The sequence below is a fragment of the Phoxinus phoxinus genome (assembly GCF_949152265.1).
Source record: "Phoxinus phoxinus genome assembly, chromosome: 1".
Classification (NCBI taxonomy): Eukaryota; Metazoa; Chordata; class Actinopteri; order Cypriniformes; family Leuciscidae; genus Phoxinus; species Phoxinus phoxinus.
The window spans coordinates 24939456-24962209 of record NC_136876.1 but is presented as its reverse complement, the minus strand read 5'-3'; the positions used below and the strand labels follow the sequence as shown (position 1 = coordinate 24962209).

At 38.4% G+C, this 22754-nt stretch overlaps 2 protein-coding genes across 6 annotated transcripts in view; one reads left to right on the top strand and one right to left on the bottom strand.

Moving 5' to 3' along the window:
- Nucleotides 1–586: 586 nt before the first annotated feature.
- dexi (Dexi homolog (mouse)) lies at nucleotides 587–1125 on the bottom strand. The gene has a single exon (XM_079632842.1). It carries the CDS (start codon nucleotides 980–982, stop codon nucleotides 713–715), a length of 270 nt encoding a protein of 89 aa, XP_079488968.1. The 5' UTR covers nucleotides 983–1125; the 3' UTR covers nucleotides 587–712.
- Nucleotides 1126–1449: 324 nt separating this feature from the next.
- clec16a (C-type lectin domain containing 16A) overlaps nucleotides 1450–22754 on the top strand; it is a 67216-nt gene continuing 45911 nt past the window's right edge. The window contains exons 1-10 of one of the 5 annotated variants that reach the window (XM_079632802.1): nucleotides 1450–1686; nucleotides 2216–2344; nucleotides 2476–2609; nucleotides 2700–2848; nucleotides 4763–4872; nucleotides 7134–7257; nucleotides 8194–8368; nucleotides 9875–9925; nucleotides 10044–10157; nucleotides 17683–17866. In XM_079632802.1, the coding sequence (XP_079488928.1) occupies nucleotides 2844–2848; nucleotides 4763–4872; nucleotides 7134–7257; nucleotides 8194–8368; nucleotides 9875–9925; nucleotides 10044–10157; nucleotides 17683–17866 (763 nt within the window). In that variant the 5' untranslated portion in view covers nucleotides 1450–1686; nucleotides 2216–2344; nucleotides 2476–2609; nucleotides 2700–2843. Of the gene's footprint in view, nucleotides 1687–2215; nucleotides 2345–2475; nucleotides 2610–2699; nucleotides 2849–4762; nucleotides 4873–6217; nucleotides 6412–7133; nucleotides 7258–8193; nucleotides 8369–9874; nucleotides 9926–10043; nucleotides 10158–17682; nucleotides 17915–22754 lie in introns of those variants that run through there. The other 4 variants (XM_079632801.1, XM_079632800.1, XM_079632799.1 and 1 more) reach the window with 4 other exon arrangements.

The window sequence follows — 22754 nt, the reverse complement described above, 5'->3', positions numbered from 1 at the left end:
GTGCAATTAATCATTTATTAAATATATATATAGTGGGTAACTGAAACTCAAATATATCATTTTTTCAGGCTGTCACAAATATGCAGTTTCAAAGAGTCTTTTAGAAAAAAAACTCAAGAACACCCTGTTGTCTCATGACGTATTGCTCATTTGAATAGAGTATTAAAGGGAATGAAACCATGCTGAGGCAGACCATGTATAAATAAGTGAGTTGTCTACAGGTAATAACAAGCCCTTGCAGGGCTGACACAGAATCCTGCTTGAGTGCTGAATGCCAAACTAAAAATAAATTGGCTAATGTGACATTTATATCCACAGTAGTGGTTAGTGCCTGAATTTGATCTCTGAAGAGACACTGACTGGCGGCTTCATGGCAAACCACATTCAGTGCGTTTCGGCTTATCTGTTCCAGGTAAATATTCCATGTGGCACGGTGGCTTGCTTGCAGGTCAGTCCCCTGAACCTGGACAGCCTGTGGAGACATGACAATTAATGGACATTTATTTTTTGAGTATGAATCAATCTAAAAAACTGACCTTAACATTACTTACTCATTCATGAAAGTCATTTAAGTTGACCACTGCAACATATTTGTATGTCTGCAGAGATTATATGAAGTTCCCTTTGACAATGGTTCTCCAGCCACCAAATGAATCGGCCAAATGACATCTTCCCCGCAAAAGCTTCGACTGGGATTGCCATTCATAGTAGTTTATTCCAGATATCCCTCAAAAACATCCAGCTCAGTGTCTGTGTCATAGGGAATAGAGGCTGGGTCAGAGAGAACACCCAAATCCACCAGTGCCTGGTCCATGTCCTCTGGCAAAAATACTATCCCTACATTAAGGACTATGTATTCCATTAAAAAAGCATAGTAAAGAATTAAGACATTGACAAAAAATAGGCCGAGATAAAACATATATGGAAGCTCGTTAATTAGCGATTCCACTGAATCTAACCGAGAGTAAATTGAGTGTGTCATAGACTCCAAAACATATGATTCAGTCTCATTGAACAGACTGAATGAATTGAAAGCATTTAAATAGTTTATATGAGACAGGTCAGTGCGGATCTATCCATTTCAATAAAAACGCAGTGATGCAACTCCCTTTTCAGCAGTTTTCCCCTTGTGATAACTATACAGCAAATAAGTTAGTGAAGAACAGCATGTTTGAATGTTCCAAGGCCGCGCACTGCGTTTGACATTAAGTCAAAAATATCCCGAATCCCTCTCAGAAGGCTAGCGATGCATACAATTCAGAAATAAAAGTCGTCCAGAGGCTTGCAGAAGCTTTATAACGCGTGAAAAACAAAACAAACGGCGCTTTCTCATGACTTCACCAAAACCCTGGCGGTCGCACGGAACTATGGGAAATTGAGTCCGCGATGGTCTAGCTACCCGATGCGAACTCGCTCTATCGACTTCAATAATAAACTACAAATCCCACAATGACATTGAGAGGACGTTTGGGCTGTCATGAGCGCTAGGTCGGCAGGTATGTTTTCATGTGAGGATTCAGGATTCTAGGCCTTCACTGCTGCGGATATGAATCCATTCGCATAGCAAATTGTGTTAAAACATACATATTGAGAAATAACAACATCTAAGAAAATGTTCGGCCGTTCAAGGAGTTGGGTCGGAGGACAGGGGAAGTCCAAAAACATTCATTCTTTGGATCATTTGAAGTAAGTTTTTATGGACCTTTTGCAGCTAAGTCGCTAGCGCAGCTCGTGCAGTTTTAGCTTTTTAATTCAGCTAGTGAATGTCATTTCTGTGGAAAGTCACCAATAGTCCATTTCGAAAATGTAAACATTTAACTTTATATTACGCCTGACGTAATTTATTTACGATGAGCGCATAGGACCAAAACTGTGTGTAGCAGTCGTTGACTTGTGTTAAAATCTAGTGAGCTGCCTACCAAGACATCATTTTGTGACATTTATTTTTCCTAAAAAATCTGTCTATGTAACTTAGACATCTCACTATATTTTGAGCCATAGCTGTAGTTAACACACGGTTATATAATTTGGTGGGTTAGAATATGAAATAGCCTACAGTTATCTGTTTTTATAATATATATCACTAAAAGTAGTTTACTATTATGCAGAAATGGTTTATGGTCATTACGGTCTCAAATTCGTTACAAATAAATAAGTTAGTTGCTCATAATATGAAATATCTTGTGGCATTTCTGTTTTATTAATATTTCTGTAGGTATATGTACCATGTCCTAACAAAGAACACAACAGTGACTGACCACAACAGAAATCTGCTGGTGGAAACTATTCGCTCCATTACTGAGATTCTCATCTGGGGTGATCAGAATGACAGCTCTGTCTTTGAGTGAGTTTCACATATCTTTGTTATTCTTACATTTGAAGTGTTTCCACATGCTAGATGTGCAATAAAATGACAGTGTGTCTAAAATACAAAATCATATTTTCATGACTGTAAGCATCATCCTCTCTTTGTAGCTTCTTTTTGGAGAAGAACATGTTTGCGTTTTTCCTCAACATACTACGGCAGAAATCCGGACGGTATGTGTGTGTCCAGCTTCTGCAAACACTCAACATCCTTTTCGAGAACATCAGTCATGAGACTTCTCTCTGTGAGTAAACCCCCGGACGAAGTTAAAATTTGATGCCTTCTAACTCAATGTTTATGTACTGAACATTTAATATGTTCCTTTTCTTTTTAGATTACCTGCTGTCCAATAATCATGTTAATTCCATCATTGTGCATAAATTTGACTTTTCTGACGAGGAAATTATGGCCTACTATATCTCCTTTCTGAAGACTTTGTCTCTGAAACTCAACAACCACACAGTGCACTTCTTCTACAATGAGGTAAGGTGAATTTACTGGGGCAACTGTCATTTTTCAAATGACGGTTTATATACGGAAAGCAAAGGGGCTTTTATTTGTGGGCTCGCATGCATTCTGTGTGTAACAGACTACTTCCAGGAAGACCTAACAGTTCACTGTGACTTTGTAAAACCGTGTTTCCTGTGTGTTCATCCAACTTGAGCAATTACGTCCTTTCATTTTGGACAAATGCAGGCCAGCTGTAAGTTCACAACTTTTTTATGTGGATTGGAAGGTGACAGAAATGTTTCAGGGCTCCTTTGTATAGGGGGAAGTTATTGGTGTACTGTAAATGGTTGTATTTAACCGTCATGTGTTCTTTATTCCGTGGCACCTTTGATGCTGTTAATCATTGGTGTCAGGAATGGAGAGGGCCTGCGTGGAAGGATTCGCTCTATGAGAGATCTGATGCTGCACTGATTTTAAATACCTTCTCCTAATGTAAAATTGAAGTGAAGATTGCTAAAGTATCATGTTAACCAATGAACAAAGTTGCATGCCACTTACACAAAAAGACTTATATTGAATCAGCTTGAATGAAGAATATAAACTCAGATCAGTGTCATTTATCTGAATGACATTTTAACAAAGCAATGTTTTGGCAGTGACAACTGCATTCACTTGTTTGAGAAGCCACATGAGTCTCTATTGACCTCATTATGGTTGTAATGGTTATAACCGTAGCAACATTCTGGCATCTCGTGTTAAATTAGAAACATGGAAGGAGTTTAACTTGTATTGCTGACCGGACTAATGTAGCAAACAGAGACATATTATTAGTAAATGAATGATCTAAATCCCAGCATAAAAATGAAATCACTTTACGAATAAAGAGTAGTTAATCTCACCTGATTATTTTTACCAATATATGTTCATTATTTATTCATGTTTTATCAATTCTAATAATAGAATTGATAAAACATGAAGAAATTATGCACATATAGCTATTGTTATGATTCTTTGATGGACTTTAACAAAAAAAAGATTTTTTTAAATAAATGCTGCTTTTTTAACTTCATGTCCATCAAAGAATCATAAAAAAATGTAGGTAACACTACAGTGCATGTTACATGTACTTACTGTAGTAATAATGGTTAATTATGTCAAATTACATGCAACTAACCCTAATTATAGCAAGTACGTTGTTCATTTATATTACTCGGTACGCATATGTATAGTTACTCTGTAACAAGGACATCTTAAAATAAAGTATAACCAAAATGTATCACGGCTTCCACAGAAATATTACTTCATAATAATAAGAAATGTTTCTTGAGCAGCAAATCAGTATATTAGAATGATTTCTGAAGAACCATGTGACACTGAAGACTGGAGTAATGATGCTGAAAATTCAGCTTTACCATCACAGGAAAAAAATATATTAAAACAGTAAATAGTTATTTTAAATTATAATAATTTTTCAAAATATCAATATTTTTTACTGTATTTTTCTTACAATAAATGCAGCCATGGTGAGCATAGAATACTTCTTTCAAAAACATTTAAAAAATCTATCCAACTCCAAACTTTTTCAAATCTATCCAACTCCAAACTTTTTAAATAGAAGTGTACATACTTGTCACTACTTAAATTATTCAGTACTAAAAAAGAGGCAAGTCACAACTTCATTGAAGTGCGTTGTGTGTGGACTCTATATAACAAGGATTTGATTAGATGGATTTTTTACCTATTTATCAGCCAGTAGCATTTTATTCGGGGACGCTTTTCGAGTTCAGTGATGTTATGCACCCATTTCTTCTGCTCTTGTAGACGTCCTGGATTCACATAAGATAATAAAAGTACAGGTTTTGTGTATTTGTCACTAGTTGCAGTTCTCCTCTCTCTGAGCTAATCCTCCTTGCTGATGGCCTCGCTCTCTGTCTCCCATGCTTCTAGCACACTAATGATTTTGCCCTGTACACGGAGGCCATTAAGTTTTTCAACCACCCAGAGAGCATGGTCAGGATCGCGGTCAGGACTATCACACTCAATGTGTACAAAGGTGAGTAGAGCCCTGACGCACGATCCTTCTCTCTGCTGTCAATCGCTCTGTCATGCCTCTGATGCATGGGCATGCTGACTCTGCTCTCCGCCATCCGTGAGTAACGCACACTTACATTTAGCGATCGCTGCTGACTCTACACACATGCACGTGCACACTGGGGTTTCAATTGGGTATGGTCATGTGCTGAAAACAAAAGGGCTTTCGCTGATCGATTTCTCTGGCTTGAGCTTTACATAAATCCGTCTTCCCTTCTTGAATAACTGACTTTACATTTCTTACTATCTGCTTGGCGCTCACCCTTGGATTGTGGTTCATCTTATACTGTAGCTAAACAATCAGTGCCTGTGGAGATTGTACCATTGGTCCATGTTTCTGACGTTAATGTACATACAGTGGCCCCAAATAATATTTGGAGATGTAGCCAACACTTAAAAATGTATGAATGTCATTGCATTAAATAAACAACCTTCTTTCTTTAAAATAAATGCCAGTTGTTGTTATATTTTATGCATAAAATAGGTAGAGCTGCAAAAACAATATTTCTTATCAGTCATTTGACAAATGTAGGTCGGCTATGAAATGAAATACCTATGTGCCATTGATTAAATGTTTTTTTTTTTTTTTATAGGTAAGTCAGCTGGAAAAAAATGTGATTGAAAGAAATTAATACTTTTATTCAGCTAGGATGCATTAAAGTGACAGTAAAGACTTTCTATTCATTAAATAATCCTGATTTTTTTTTTATCACGGTTTCCACAAAAATAGTAAGCAGCACAACTGTTTTTAACATTGATAATAATGTTTCTTAAGCATCAAATCATCATATTAGAATGATTTCTGAAGGATCAGAAAGGCTTTGATCACAGCACAGGAATAAATTACACTTAAAAAAATGTAAAACAGAAAACATTATTGTTTTATATTCTAATAATATTTCACTGTTTTTGCTGTATTTTTTATTTAATTTGACAATTAAATGCAAACATAGTGAGCATAAGATACTTATTTTATAAACATTAAAAAAGTTACTGAACCCAAACTTCTGAACGGTAGATATACTATGCATATTTTTTTTTATTTTATATAATGCAATGACATTCATTCATTCATTTATAAGTGTCGCTTAAGTGTTTGAATACTTGGAATACTCTGTGGCCACATGAGGTACAGATGACATTCTCTATATGGCAGATCGCATGTATAATTATTCTATAAATGCACTGAAGTAATAGCACGAAAGCAGTTAAAATCCCTGATTGTCAGAATAAGCAGTTGGGTGGTATTGTTTACCGTTGCTTTTTAGCATGTCCTGGCAGCTTCATGTGGCTGGTCTATATGTCTAGTGCTTTTAGGTTGTTCTTGGTTCCAGATGCCCTTTTGTGCAGGTTTAGTACCAGCCACTAGGTGGTGTTATTGTTTCATTTTTTGGCCTCTAGGGCCCAGAGCTCCACTAGCTCAGTCCCTTCATCCTGTTTAACCCTTTATCTGTTCTTCCCCTCTCCTTCTATGGTGACTCCTGTGTGCCTTATTCCAGTGTCATGTAAGTTGTCAAATTCAGAACTTTCTTGTGCCACTTGTATTGCATGTTCTCTTGAATTGTTTTTTAAACAGTTACTTTTTTGTCTGTATACACAGAAGGTTTGCAATTGACGTTGATAGTTAAACAAATACACTTATTTTGCACTGTGCTTTTATTTAAATCCTCTTTTTGGCGTTGGTGGTGATTTTGGCTTTGTCAGTTGTATTTGTGTGTTTTAATTTAATTTTCTAAGAAAAGATGCTTAAGGTTCATTGAGCGGCCTCTAGTCCTCTAACTGATCATCTTGGATACATACCTACATTATGATCCATCCATCAAATCTCAGATTATTCCAAACCTCACAAGACAAAACAAACAGGCCCATTTTATATTTTCAGTTTATTAGTTGATCAAGTAGGACCCACCAAGAACCCTATTCTTTTGCTACTGTTTTATTGCATAGTACGCCTTTATTAGATGTTGCAAAATTATTCTAAGCTTGTACTCTCAGCATGCTTAGGACAGGACTTGTTTATTGCATAGGAAAAAATATATTTAACTTAGCATCCTTTAGTGACTCTGCATAGAAAACGTAATTTAACACAACCATCCAACATCTGACCAATGACATTGCACATTGCTCTGTTAACCTTCTTTCTCTTTTCATCACTGTGTCTGCCGCTGTTGTTATTAAACCTCACAGTTCCTGAATAACCGTGTTTGCTTTTGGTCCTTCCCCGCAGTGGACAACCAGCACATGCTCCACTACATCCGGGACAAAACGGCCGTGCCGTACTTCTCCAATTTGGTCTGGTTCATCGGAAGCCACGTCATCGAGCTGGACAAGTGTGTGCAGACTGATGAAGAGTAAGGTTTTCATTACTTTTTTTATGTGCAGTTCATCTCCGCACCACTAGGTTTCACTATAGACCACAGTGGATCACTGTGGAAATTATTTACTAAACCATCTGAATTCAAAACCAATGCCGTGTCCCAATTCGCCTACTTATACTACGCCCTAAAAGGATGCCCTCTTTTTGTGAAGAAAAAGTAGATACTTTTGAGTGTCTAGCAAAAGAGTAGACAAGCTTTGGGGCATACTAACATGTCATGCATCTTTAACGGTTGCGCTCCTGTCTCCGTAAACGGGCCTGTCAATCATCTTGTCACAGTTAAAATCCTCCACATTTAATTTCTTACCGTATCGAAGAGAAATGCAGTTGCATGTTTATCTGCAGTCGTGGGTCTTCATAATGCAGAGACTCCTCATATTAATGCATAATGAGGCATTTAAAAGTTAATGGCCAAACGGATCTTGATAAAAGTCAACATTGTTATTGCAGATGAAATATAACACAGATAACATTAAATAAAACATTTTTTATCAGGTTAAACTTTGATTATTAGTCACTCAAACCTAATCTAAATCTCTCATCGTCGGTCGTGTATATTAAAAAAAAAACGTTTTAAATGGTAATGGATAAATGGATTTATCCATTAAAATATTGCATATTTTTACTCGTGTTTGTAGTTCTAAACCGAATCCTCCTCCAAAGAGCAATGGGTTGTGGCAATATTAGGCTTGATAGTGTGCACGGATTCACACTTCGAAAATCTACCGGGAAACAGTAGACCATCCGGGACTTTTGACATATTCTTTTCAACATACTGTGCTTTGGGACACACTTATTCTAATCTCACATACTATTTAGGAGACAAATAGTTGGGACACAGGGATAGCCTGCTTATTACATATATGATTAAAATATTGCACTTTTCCCCATCTATACTTATTCTCATCAGACATAAAAACAGAGGAAAACTCAGTGATCTGGTAGCTGAGCACTTGGATCATCTCCACTATCTGAACGACATCCTCATCATCAACTGTGAGTTTCTCAGTGAAGTGCTGACGGACCACCTGCTCAACCGCCTGTTCCTGCCCCTCTACGTGTTCTCTCTGGTCAGTCAAGAGCAGGTGAGGACACAACTACACATGTCTGAAAAACAACTAGCAGACGTCTTGTATTTTCCAGGCTAACTTTGCATAACCATTGTACAAGTGATAAACTATAGTATTGCAAACGACAATAAAGGTTCACTATATTTTGGTGATTATTCTTTTTTTTAGGTGTGTTCACACTTGTAGTTCGGTTCGCTTGGTTCGTTTGATCCGGCCCAAAAAAAAACATTTAGTCTTGGTCCGCTTAGTGTTCAGATTGGCATTTTTATCACCAAACCTAAAGGCATTGGGATACGTTCACAACCTGATTGGTCGGCTTTTATGACGTATTGCTTATTTTAAAACGTAACTTACTGAACTACAAAACAATGCTGTGTGTTGGGCTAAACGCGCCTGTTGTATATGCGTAGCCTGCATTTGATGGTATTTTGACCAGCTGAGAACTTGTGAAGAGCTTATAAAATGTCTGAAGGATTCAAAACAGCAGCAGGAATCGCTCCGTCACACACACAAACGAAGATCTGCTGCGTAGTGATGTGGTTCTGATGCCTGTACTGAACTGTGGTGGGCAACATTGCGAAAAAACGATGTGCATGAGCATTCTGTCCTTTTTAGGGTCTCATCTTCCTGTTTTTGGTCCATGTTGCGTTCATATATAATTTGAACCGCACCAGAGTTCGTTTTGGAAGCTTGTATGGTGCGCACCACGGTTCGTTTTAATCGATTAATACCCCAAGTGTGAACACGCTCTTTTTTTTCCTATTAAGTATTTATGAGTCTCTTGAAACCATAAAAGTGAATGGCTTCCAATAAACTTTTACTTTCTCATTTGGAAGTTTTGGTAATAAAATCTTAATGTTATATAAAGTTCAGCATGCAAAAGTTCAAGATTTCTTCACAATTAAATTGAGAGAGTGTATTCACTTATTCACTCATATATCTTTACAGCATTACGGAGAAGTTTACTTGTGATAAGATACATCCTTACTAAAAAATAAACATTTATACAAAAATAGAAATGTTTGATACTCTAGTACTGTTTAAAAGTTTGGGGTTGTTAAGATCTTAAAAAATCTTAAAAAAGAAGTGTCTTATGCTCTCCATGGCTGCATTTGTTGGATCAAAAATACAGTAAAAACTGTAATATTGTGAAATATTATTACAATTTAAAGTAACTGTTTTCTTTTTAAAATATATTTTAAAATGAATTACTGTGATGGAATTTTCAGCATCATTACTCTCACGTGATCACATGATTCTTCTGAAATCATTCTAATGTGATGATTTGCTGCTCACGAAACATTTATTACTATTATTCATGTTAAAAACATTAGTTTAACATTTTAATGTTGCTGTAAAGTATTAATTTCTTTCACACACAAAAAAATCTTACTGGCCCTAAACTTTTTAACTATATACAGTAGTAGTGATCCAGAGATCATGGGGATGATGTATTTTTTGGCTATTTCCACTCCAAACAAACTTGTTTACATGCCAAACAAACAATATTTATTTTTCCAGTCCGAAGACCGCAAGATCAACCCTCAGGTGTCGCTCTACCTGCTGTCACAGGTATAGAAACTTACTTTGGTTTTGTTGAGACTTGCAATGAGTAGAATAGCCATGATACACACAGTGTGAGCTGCATGCATGTGGTCAAGTGACAACATATGATGCCCCACTGTCATAGGTGTTCCTAATCATCCACTACCAGCCGCTCGTCCACTCCCTGGCCGATGTCATTCTGAATGGAGACCTGTCGGTGTTCACCGTGCAGACAGAACCGAGCGCTCACAAGAGTTTAGTGAGTACATCTGGCCATTGGCATCCTCATTTGGAAGTTTATTCAACAGGTAACCAGATGGATTCAGGATTGATCCCTACAAGAAGCCATTAACCATTTAATAGGGAAAAAGTGACAATCTTATTTTAAATGCCTTTTACATGACCTTGTGTTATGAACACTTATGATAACACTGCATTTGGAATCAATATTTTTACCATTAACTTTGCACATTTGCCGCCAGGACTGGGCGATGATATATATCGAGATCATAATCAAATTTCTGTTGAAAAAGATGGTAAGCTCTCGACATTTTTACTAGATATGGATTAACACTAGTGTATTACACAGCAACGCGAAAACATCGATCAGTCAGTAGGTAGCTGGCGAGTGAAATTAAAGCGAAACTGAAACCTAACTTGCATTACCCTCTAAAGCCGAGGAAATATTTGAAAAAAAAGGTAACACAACGTCAATTATAAACTGGTTTGGGTTTCTTAAATGTGCAAATTAAGAGGCAGTTCTCACAACAACAAAAAGAGAAAAGAGAAAAAAAACACAAGCTCTTGAGACATGTTTTTAATAGTTGAACTTCTTTTAACAGCCAACAGTTACACAGTGCTACAACAAAAACAAACTCTACCCTACACTAACAGGCAGCTTTCGCGACCAATTATAAAGACCTTTTGGCATGCCCATTACTTCGACCTGCAGATGTCCACACTTGACAAAAGACGGAAGCACACATCAAACATTTCCACGTTCTTTGTTTACACCGAAATGCAATGGAAAAGTAGTGCAGTGAAATCATAAATGCAAGAAATGCATTCTGTGTGAACTGATCCAGGCAGTCAAAATATGCAGTCAGTTCCAACCAAGGTTGGAAGCACAAGAAACCTTTTCCATCACCTGAAAAGATACCTATCCAGCGAAAACATAAGTACGAAAATGTGGTCCCATGTTAAACTGTGTAGCATCAATGATGACTGGTTTACAATGTTTACATTTTGCACCGTTTACTCAAATTTCTACCCTTTAATTCATTTTATAGACGTATAACCAGTGTTATTTTATCTAACAGAGAACTTTTTTTTTTTTTGTAAAGGTTATACCTCTTCAAATATTTGATGTTTGTTTCCACTATTTTTATAAGTTCCACTTAGCCATAATGTAAAAGTTTACATTTAGGTTATTGTTTTTAGTTAATAAACTATAATACATTTTTTTATTAATAAACCCTCTGGTTTCTCCGGTCACTGTCAGGATATTCTTCAAGCTGGCAGCATTATCAAATTATATATCATGATAAATCTCTATAGCGAATAGTGATCAATATGGGGAAAGGATTTTTTGCCATGTCACCCACGCCCTGCTTCCCTCTCTCGTTTCATAGCAACCTTGTAAAACTGCGTCTTTTTTTTTTTTTTGGCTATCATGCTTTTTATGTGAAGGTCAAAGCGGCTCACGAATCTCGCTGCATTACATCCCTCGTGTGAGTCATATGAAAGTGCATTTAGTTTAAAGGGCATTTATTTCTGTTCTTCAATTACAGGCACTTGGTAGATCTGTCTCACCCTCATAAGCAGTGAGGGGTTTATCAGGCCGTGTTTACACTGCCAGTTTTAAAGGGATATTTCACCGCTGGAAAGATGAATGTTTATTTAAAATGCGTCATTTATGTAGTAGAAATGTGAAATTATTTTAGAAGTTGGTGCCTTCTAGACTGAGAAAAGCCATAATTTATTTTTGGCTCCTGTGAATGAAAGACAACAACTCCCAGAATGCACTTGCTTCGCTGCCCTACGAGGCCACTCCCAAGTCACGCCTACCGGTTACAGAGGGCAGTATCGGAAGAAATTATACAACTAGGCTACTAGTTGATTTGAAACTGAAAAGACGCCGTTTTATTGTGAGATCCCACCCTCTATGGGCGGGTTGAAACATGCGGAACTAGCTCCTACTACTGGCTGTAGTCTCTAGCCTCTGACAAAAAAAAGCCTCCGATGACGCTAAATGGCGATTTTTGCGTCATCAGAGTTTTTTTTCCCCAGACACACAATACAGAAATCTCTCGTTTCAGGGGGACATGAGGGAGGGAAGCGCGGTCATTCGAAAATACTACCGCATTTCTACTGATGCTTAATGGTAATCGGTGAAGTATCCCTTTAATGCACAGATCTGATCTTTTGACCATATCTGATTATAATTTTTTTTGCCATACCGGTTTACATTCACTTTAGACACGACTGGTATCTGATATCTGTTTACACATTCATCCGTGCCAAAAATTATTCTGTTGGTGATCACTTTATATGCGACATGATTGACCTTTGGGTTTTGAATGGCCGTACTAAAATAAGTAAGGAATAATTGACGACAGGACAGACCGTTGAATTATTAGAAAAATAATGCACACCCGAGGTGGTAATGCGGTCACGACGCGAAGCGGAGCGGAGCGGAACATACCTGTTCAGATGATGAATTTCAAGACGTTTGTACATTTTTTGTCATTAAAACGCTCTTGTATGTAGTACTAATTCCTTGCGCATCTAAACCCATGCTCCGTTGCTATTTCCAAAACGTCATTTTAGAGTTAGTAGGCTAACGGAGGTTTGAGCCGCTGATAGCAGACTAATGCTGGACACACACTTAACCACTAGACACATTCTCTGACTGTGAATGCAGCAGATTTTAAACAACGCTGTGAACACAGACTGAACGCGCTGAAAACGCGTGCATGATCAGTCATATCAAATTACATTCATAACCGGCCTTACAGTAAGTGTGTCCCCGGCTTTATGCAGTTATTAATGCAGTTATGAGAGAGAGGGAGAGAGAGAGAGAAGCATGTGCGTCAATATTATTATTTATTTATTTATTCAATTCGTTTTAATTAATTCGTTCATTCTTTTTTTCTATTAGTGACAGTAGACTAGCCTAATAAATGAAACTCAAAGCCAAAACAAGTATAGGCCTATCAATAATTATTTATTTGTTATATTATTTGCAATAATTACGAAAACCCGTGCAGCAGGACTATCAATTTATTTAAATATTCAGTTTAATTTTCTATTGATTATATATAGGACTATACTTTATTTATTAAAATTAAACTGCATGTTTCCATTGATTGTGAAGTTAGACATTGAAAATTGCAGATCAAGCGCATGGGGCTGCATGGTTTTTCTTGTTATGAATTGTATCCTATTTTCGCACTGATATTTGATATTTACTTGGTGGCAAATGAGCTGTCATGGCTACATCAGAATGGCCAAAAGTTCCTCTACCTCAAGGAAAGTTCAATCAATGTGTCAGTTTTACAGTGATGTGTCCGGTTAACTTGATAAATGTTATCACGTCTCTTCATCGCTTAAAATATGTCAGTCAAGCGCTACAGTCTCACTGTGCCCTTTTTTAATAAAAGATGTGTATCAGACCCCCCCAATAAATAAGCTTCTCAGAAAACCGATAGTTTTGCTCCAGTCTGTGGACCAGATGATTGAAGAGGAGAAGCGAATTCTTCTTTGCGGTTTGCCTCTGCTCTTGTTATTTTCATGAGGGTATTTACACTGAGGTAAGGCAGGCAGATAAGAACACTGCGATATCAGTGGTGTTAATGGGCTTCTTTGAAGTCTTCTGCACAGCAGACATCACTGCAGCGTGTAGGTGGATATGAGACTGATTGTGTAGTGCAGCCTGTAGCACATAACTTGTTTTTTCTATATATTTTTTTTTTTTATATTGTCTGGATATCAGAATCCGGGCCAAGCCGTGCATATTCACATATGCAAATATTTGCAATAAAAGCGTCCCGAATGTTTGATGGGTTGAGTCGTTCTCTTGTACCTGGCAAAAACAAAATCACTTAAATGTCAGATTTGTTTCTTGTGAGAGTGTGAGGAGAATGTCATGCTTGCTTGAACTGTAGATGTTAGTAGCATTTCATTAAGTAGTTTGCAGTGATATAGAAATTAGGCAAAACTAGCTGATAATTATTAATTTTTGCTATTGTTTATACTTAGGGTTGGGGATTTTAACCACCTTTGATAAATTAAACACCATAGCAAATTAAAAAAATTTATAGAAGATAGTTATTTTTATGACTTATCACCATTGGTCCTCGAATATTTGAACCTATATATTTTAGGCTGTTTCTATACTTTTAAACTGTGTTTAAAGTGAAATCAATACCATTGTAAAGTCAGCATGAAATAAAAATGTACCCTTCTTTTTCTAAATGCATGTTAATGCATTGATATTCCCTGCATGTGTTTAATTTTTAAGTTTGGTATTTTTGAAAGCTAGCATAGAGTTTGAATTGGAAAAATTAATTATGGCTGAAAATGATATGGTCACAGTCACAGATAATATATGTGCATTCCTAGAAAGGTCATTAACCAGCGTATCAGCTAATAGTAGATATGCATCAGTACTCCATCCTGTATTATTCTGATAAATGTATGTTTATCATCAGCAAGAAAAATGAAACAGGCAGTCAAGCTGCCTTTTCAGGGAAACAGTCTCTCTACTCATTTGTGTCAGTATTATCAAAAGCCATTTCCCCTTTCCCATTCTCTGCCCCTTTCTGCGGTCTGTTTCTGTGTCTCACCTCTCAGGCTTAACCACAGCCTGCTCTACTTGACCCTTTTCTTCTTTCTTTTTTTACGAGCTGACGGTAATCTGTCAACCCCAGCTTCCCTAAACCTGTGTGACATGTGTGACTGAAATTTCAGAGCAGTTCAAGGAAAAGAGGCATTTAAACAAAAATTATTTGCAGGTGTTGTTCAGTATATCAACACAAATTCCAGAGCTGTAGACACGTTTTTGTACTGTACAGTAGATTAAATAAACTACACTGTTCTGAAGGTAAATAGATCACAACAATGACATTACGTTTACGTGAGTGCTGTGAAATGAAGTAATTCTGCTGACTGCTACATTTGTTTTGGTTTGCACGAAACTGTTGACACCATGCATATCTGTGCTGCCATGTACTGTAAACAAAACTCTGTCTGCATCTGCAAAACTTTTTCATATTTGAATACCTGACCCAGCCGACAATAATGCTGCTATTCGGCACAGATTGGCTAATTGGTTAAATATGTTATTTAATTGCATTTTATGCATATAATTTGACCATGTTACTGGTGCTTTCTTTAATTTATCTATATATCAAATCCAGATAGGATGTTTATCAAAAGTAAAGTCATTTGCACTGTTTGAATTGCAAAATGTTATCAAAGCTCAACAAATATTGTATTTTTGTACAAACAAAGACCATCAGTTAACAGCAGCAAATACATCTCACTATGCAAAAACTGCTTTCTCTAGGAATCTCTGATACTCAAGATTTCAAATGTATGCTCTTGATTGTCCTTGTACTGGTATGAAAAGTATTCCACAGTGCACACATATTTTGCTTTGTGAGAGAACTCTTCCATATTATTATTATTTTCTTTCTTTAGAAACTGAACCAAAAGGTTCATGAATTACTGATATGAACTGTACAAGTTTAATTTTATCTTTCCATTTCTTGCCGAAGGTCTCCATTTAAGCTGAAACTTAGTTGAGCCAAACTAATTTTTTGTTATTTATCAGAGCATCAATGTTTAGATTAGATAATACACAGTCTGTTGTGGGGCTGTGGCGTGTTGTGAAGAGCTCGGTTGAGGAAGCCGGTGGGAATCCTTATGTAAATGCAGAGTTTTGGTCTGTCTTTTGCTGTGGCTCTCGTGTGCTCTGATGTACAGCGATTTGCTTTACACCATCGTCACACTGCCTCTAACCTACTTTTCCTTTCCCGTAAGGGCCTGTGAAATAGGTGCTTGTACCTGTGTGTTACCAGCAACCCTCTAACACCCAAACACACACACACGCACATCACATGACCTTCCTTTACCACAAGCCGCAGGTAGAGGATGAGCACAGAAGGGACCAAACAGAGATGTCGGATGTGTAGAATAGGATTTCAAACAGGTCCTTGCGCAGATGACAGGAAGTATGAAGCTATGTAGTGCAGAGATGAAGGGCAAAACCGCTACCGTATTAGAAGCTTCCCCGGTTTTCTCATTATATGATTTACATGCTGCACAGAGAGCAGGGTGCATGTGTAAGCAAAGGCACACCTGCTATGCAGTTTGCTGGAAGCGCACCTGTAGCCTAGTGGCATGCTTTAGCAACCTGTTTTTGGAAGTTCAACAAGTGGTTGTCACAGTTAAGCGTTCTGGTGAATGCAACTTGGTCACTTCGCTTGGCTGGGGTGGATGGGACTCTCGCATCATTCTGATGTCACAGACCTGTTGTTTTGATTCTTAAAATGTCGTCACACATATCTGAGGGGATGCAACGCATCAGACGACCACACTTTCGCCTTTAGTAAACTCTAGATATTTTTTTTTTTATATATACGGCTTATCTTGACAGCAGTGGCACAAAGAGTGAGATCATCAGCTGCCTTTTATCTCTTCAGTCTTTTCTCGTAAATACCTCAGTCTTGGTGATGTACATTGCACTTTGAATAGAATTCACTCATTAAGTCTGTGACCACAGGCAGACCACAGATGGCTGGTTTTTTTTGCAAGTGTGGCGTCCTACTGAGCGCTCCACTTCTCAGCTGCAAGGCACATGTTCTTCGTACCGTGTCACTGTGACCTGTTGTGATCCTTTGTCGAGAGTTGTTTTTAATTTGTATGCTACCAGACAATTTATGTTTCTCAAAGCTACTTTTTCTCAAACTTGAAGAGAAACATCATCTTACGTTTTGAAACAGTAGAGGTGGGTTCTTTGAATCCTCGCAGACATTCTTTGAAGAGCAGACCGAGTGGTTCAGAGTGCAATAGCGCTTCTATGAGACCACGAGCAGGTGATTGTTCACTGTGTTTTCCTGCCGTTCTAAGAATGAACGTCTTATCTCTTTTGTGGTCGTCATGAATGAGGTTGGGGGTCCTTCGGTGTGCTGTCCAACAGCAACTGCCTAGTGTTTCATCTCACATGAGTTATTGGAGATCCACGGAAACATCACTGCTGTCCATATTGCACTTACCAAATGTGTCCTAGACTGTTTGGCAGCTGTTTCCTGTCTTAGCGGGTTTTTGTTTCTGAGAAGCCAGAGACTGTTTTCCTTTCACTGCCTCTTTAAGTTCTGCAGACGTTGTAAAAGCAGCTATTGCTGTTATCCTAGATGGTTAATGTGTGAATATGTTGTGCAAAAGGTTCATTATCTCATGTTTTTTTTTTTTATTGAACAAAAATATTGCCTTTGTTTTTATATTCAAATGTTCCTAATAAAGCTTATTAATGTTTGAAAGACAATAATTTTCTGTTTATTGGAAATCCTCAAAACTGTGAATTTGTGTAATTGTACTTTGTCTGTTTGACCTAATGATCAATATATGGAAAAAAAATATATATATATTTAAAGGATAAAAATAAAACAATAAAAAGTGTGTATACACGCACATTTTTATTATGAAAAGAAAACCTTTCACGAGCCTCAAATATTGGACATATTAGACATATGACTCATCCATTTGTCATTTCATTTTAGAGCAATGCTGGTGTTCGTCGCTTCACCAAGCCTTCAGAAAGTCTGGAGCGTTCCCTGGAGATGAGTCGTCAGCGTGGGAGGAAGAGGGCACAGAAAAGACCCAACTACAAGAACGTGGGCGAGGAAGAGGAGGAAGAGCGAGGATCAGAGGAAGGGCCGGAAGAAGAGAAGGAAAAGGCTAAAGGTACAGAGGCTAGTTCAAAGGCCAGCAGGACAAGTGGGGACACGGAAGGTGAGTAGCACTAGATGAATGTCCCAGCATGACTGACTGACCCTCCATTCTTTGGATCACACCACACTTTGGCTGTGGCTCTGCTCTCAAAACTGACCTTACAGATGCACCAATTCGAGTTCTCAAAAAAGTATTGCAGTCTGCTGCACAAATATACTTACAGGGAAAGCTCTCCCGAAAATGAGAATTGTGTAATTTACTTACCCTCATGTTGTTCCAAAGTTGCATGACTGACTGACTTCCGTTGAATTCAAAAGGAGACCGTTTTATTGTGATTGACCGAAGTAGGATATGGGTTGGAGCAATAATCCTATCAACCAATCAAATTTTAGGCTATATTATGCCTTGGGTTATTGATTTGAACAATAGTATAATCCTTTCCCGACGATTTTAGGTGAAGGTTAGGGTTTGGTCTTTGATTGTTTCATAGGAATGTTGTTCCAGGACCAACAAAAATGACAGTGTTAATCCAGAAGAACATCCTACTTGGCTATATCAAGTTTTGCCAGTTGCGAGAGCACTCCACCTTCTCACGTCATTTCTGTGTTTTGACACGGTCACTTTGGTCCACATTCATTCTGTGCTCTCCACCTCTCCGATTGGGCAAAACCTCACCCCCACCCTCTCCCACCTTGGTAAACATTTTTGTATAATCCTAATCTAAAAAAGAATTGAGAGGGAAAGTGAGCTAAGCCCTATCTCCTGTTGTATCCACTCTGTGTGATGATTCATTCCTTTAGTCGTCCTTCCCCACGTCTGACTCACAGCCAGCTATAACTCATGATAAAGTTAATCGAAGCAACTCAAAAATAACCAAAATTTAAGACTGAGGATTGTCTTTGTGAGCAACTTTTTTACATTCCTTCACCAGGTTTGCAAGTTCATTAGGTGTTGAGAAATTTGAGGAGTTTTATTTTTTACAGCAATCTTTTCCAACCTGTGGCCTTTCAAAATTGACCTTTTATTTAAACGACATTTATGTAAAACTCAAATATATTAATGACCAACTTCATTATCATATATATATACACACACACACACACACACACACACACACACACACACACACACAAGGGGAGTGTGTGTGTGTATATATTTGTGTATATAACACAAATTATAATTTAGGCTAAAAGTGTACGAATATAGTGCTCTTAGCTGCATTTAACAAATTTTGCCTTATTAGAATGAGCATTATTAATCAAGTGTCCACCTTCCAGGAGCTCTGGGTACCCAATAAGAATTATTGTAGGATTAAATTTCCGAATAAAAGAGGGTAGCGGACGCGGTCGGTAACGGTAGCGGTGTACTTTGGATGGGAGCGGGCAGTCTGACAATAGCCCTGCTGCTCCCGACATCCTTTGACAACAGCCTATCCAGGCTTTTCTCATTCTAATCGACCACCTGTACAGCCTGCTCTGAGGACTGTATTATGCATGTGCTGTGCGCTTGGACCAGTGGTTTCTGTGTCATAATTTTTATTTGCATGCATTTGTGTGCACAGCAAGCGCATAATGTAGCCAGTGTTGCCAACCTAGCAATTTTGTTGCTAGATTTAGCAACTTTTCAGAATTCCCTGCCAACTTTCTTTTTTTTTTTTTTTTTTTTTTAACACCTAGCTACAAATGTAGCTTTTTTTTTTTATTTGCCAACTTTTAACAACTTTCGATAAGTGCCTCAAACTATTTAAAGATGCATATTTTCATCTAAATTACACAAAAAGAGGAAACCATTGAACAGCTAGTCAGCCAAGCAGCACATCAGCCTGAAGAGAGCTGGAGAAAGATGCCTATCAGTACACACATGTGAATTAAGTTGCTAGTTGAAATCAATAATAATTGTTGATTTATGATACAGCATGTTATTAGCTTGTTCTAATAATTGTTGTTCAATTAGGTACACTGTTAGAAAAAAATGTAGAAAAATGGAAAAAGGTACTGGTAATTTTCGGCCAGGACATTATCCGTTAAGTAAGTTGTAACATTGTAAACCTTAAACACTAAATGCAATGCGTAATTTAAAATACAGGTGTAAAACCTTTGAAAAATCAATATGGATAATTCCATCATATTCACACAGTATACTGTACCCTATTTTTATGGACTTTTTAAGAGTGTACTAACTACCAATACACTGCTTAAATACTAATTAATAAGAAAATACATAACATGTAATTGTTCTAAAATTTGTAACTCTTCAATAATGTAACATAAATCCACTGTAGGTTAGTTGTGAAGAACCCAAATGCAGTTTATTGACAAAACACAGAAACTAATCGGTTACTATCGTAACATCAGTTCCCTTTCAAACGGTCACTTCGTATTGCGTAGCTATACGCAGTGGGGAAACTCCCTTTCCTCGATTTACTGAAGCTTAAACGCATTTGCAGCTGCACAGCTAGCACATTGAGCATCAGACCTGCTCATAGGCTGTTCTGCAGCAACTGCATTTCCAATGGCGTGGGCACATTTTTGCAGGACTATTATAGGCTAAGGCCACGCCCCGCGGGGGGCTCTGACGTGTATGACGTAGGGCCCCCCCGCGCCTATAATAGTCCCGCAAAATCGCCATTATAGCAGGTTTTAACGACTGAAGCGACACCTCTCCAGGTTACTATGGTGCGGCCGGCTACGCAATACTCGTTCCCTATCTCAGGGAACTGAGGCTACGATAGTAACCGAGTAGTTCCCTTTCGAACGGTCACTTCTGATTGCGTAGCTATACGCAGTGGGGACGCCCTGTAAAACGCTGCACCATAAATAACTGGTTGCCACCGTGACTCAGGATCCCTGAGCACACAGAACAAGCCATAAAACACCCCGGACACCGTCGGGTCTAGAATAATGTGTCAGTAATACCACTGACATAATATACCCAATAACCTCGACACTGTCGGGATATAGTATGGGAAAATTATAACCAGCCAAAGCGGGTTTTATATACATGAATGTGATTGTGGATTTGTGGAAAATTAACTGGATTTTGTTTATTTTTAAATGTGTTAATTCCAATTGTCCTGCATACCTTAAACAGCACTTAATACCCTATTCCTCAACATACTCACTTAAGCCGCGTTTCCACCGCAGGAACTTTGGGCTGGTACTCTGTGTGTTTACACCGCAGGAACCAGGGTCTAAATGAAGTTCCGGGTAAATATTTCCCCCCCCCGAAAGTCCCTGCTAGCGAGGTAGTACTTTTCCAAAGTTCAGGAACTTTCGGGGGCGGGACATGTACGCTGAACATGCTGATTGGTTGAGTTCACGCCGCATTTTTATTGGATGACTCCACGCAGCATTCTATTTTAACCGGCATTTAAAAAAAATCTATTGCGGTTCGTGGCTTCATGCAGTAAGAGTCGTCTGTCTGCAAATATGGAATTTAATTTTTTTTTAAAACACGCAGCTGGACCGACGACGAGGCTTTATTAAGCGTATTTGTGGAAGAGGAAATTTTCAGCGCATTTGTCCCAGCCATCTCACGGTCAATGTCCGTAATAGTCAGAGCTCGTTTCTTTTCTGCCGTTTTGTTAATTACCTCGTTAGTAAACCAATACATCACAAACAACTGCAGCTCAGTTTGAATCTCCTCCATACTTATTATAAATGTGGCACTCAAAACTGATTACTGTCCGTCGCAGACTGGGAGGAGCAGTCGCGCACAGTTTATAATCTTCCCGGTACTTTAGACCGTGGTGTAAACGCAGAAAGCAACCGGTCTGGGGCAAAAAAAGTTCCTGGGACAAATTGTTCCGGGTAATTTCGGTGGAAACGCGGCTTTAGACACCTCCAATATCCAACATTTTTTACGGTGCCAAGGTTATTTTCTGTAGCTGGTAGGAGAGCATTCCAATATAAAGCCCCTCATGATTGGATTAACCTTCCTCTTTTTTTGAGGTCCATTTCTACATTTGGTTTATTCAAATCGTCACTTTTTTCTTTTCTTAAAACTACATGTTCTTGTAATTAGGGACACCAATGGTATTACATATAAATGGCTCATGTTAAAAACATTTAGTAATACTTTAATATGTGTGCTATGTTAATTGTGGGTGCAGGGCAGGTGAGCGAGGTATTGTTTTGTATGTTTGTATCTGTGTCTTGTGTCTGTATGTGCGCAGGACCCCCTTGAAAATGAGATGATACATCTCAAAGGGCTATCCTGAAATAAATTCAATTCAATTCAATTCAATTCAATTGTGCACAGTAGTATTTAGACAAGACCAGACACCGTCGGGTCTTCATCATACAGAAAACACCTTCGCCTGAAGGGAAGGCACTTCCATATAAAACTTCATAAATGTGGAAGGCGAGGCCGGCCGCATCACAAATATATTGAATGGGAAACCCAGACGACCAAGCCCATGACGAAGCCATGCCTCTGGTCGAATGGGCCTTGATACCTATGGGGCAGACATGACCCACTGAGGTATAAGCCATAGAAATGGCATCCACTATATCTAGACAGTCTTTGCTTAGTAACCGGATCGGCCACCAAAACAGACAAAAAGCTGTTCTGAATGTCTGAAAGATGCAGAAAGCTCCAGATAGATTATCAGTGCTCTGACAGGGCAGAGAAGATTAACCTCCCCATCCTCGGCTGAAGGGGGAAGGGCCAATAATGTGATAACCTGAGCTCTGAACGGCGTTGAGAGCACTTTGGGTATATAACCATGCCTGGGCTTGAGGGTGACTTTGGAGTCCCCTACTCCAAACTCCAAACAGGAGGGGCTCACAGAGAGCGCCTGCAGATCCCCCACTCGCTTGATAGATGCCAATGCCAACAGGAGAGCAGTCTTTAGCGAGAGAGGCTTAAGGTCAACCGACTCGAGCGGTTCAAAGGGCGG

Bases quoted from the DNA above. Each gene is read 5' to 3' on its own strand.
- dexi (XM_079632842.1), bottom strand. From the start codon at position 982: ATGACACACTCAATTTACTCTCGGTTAGATTCAGTGGAATCGCTAATT.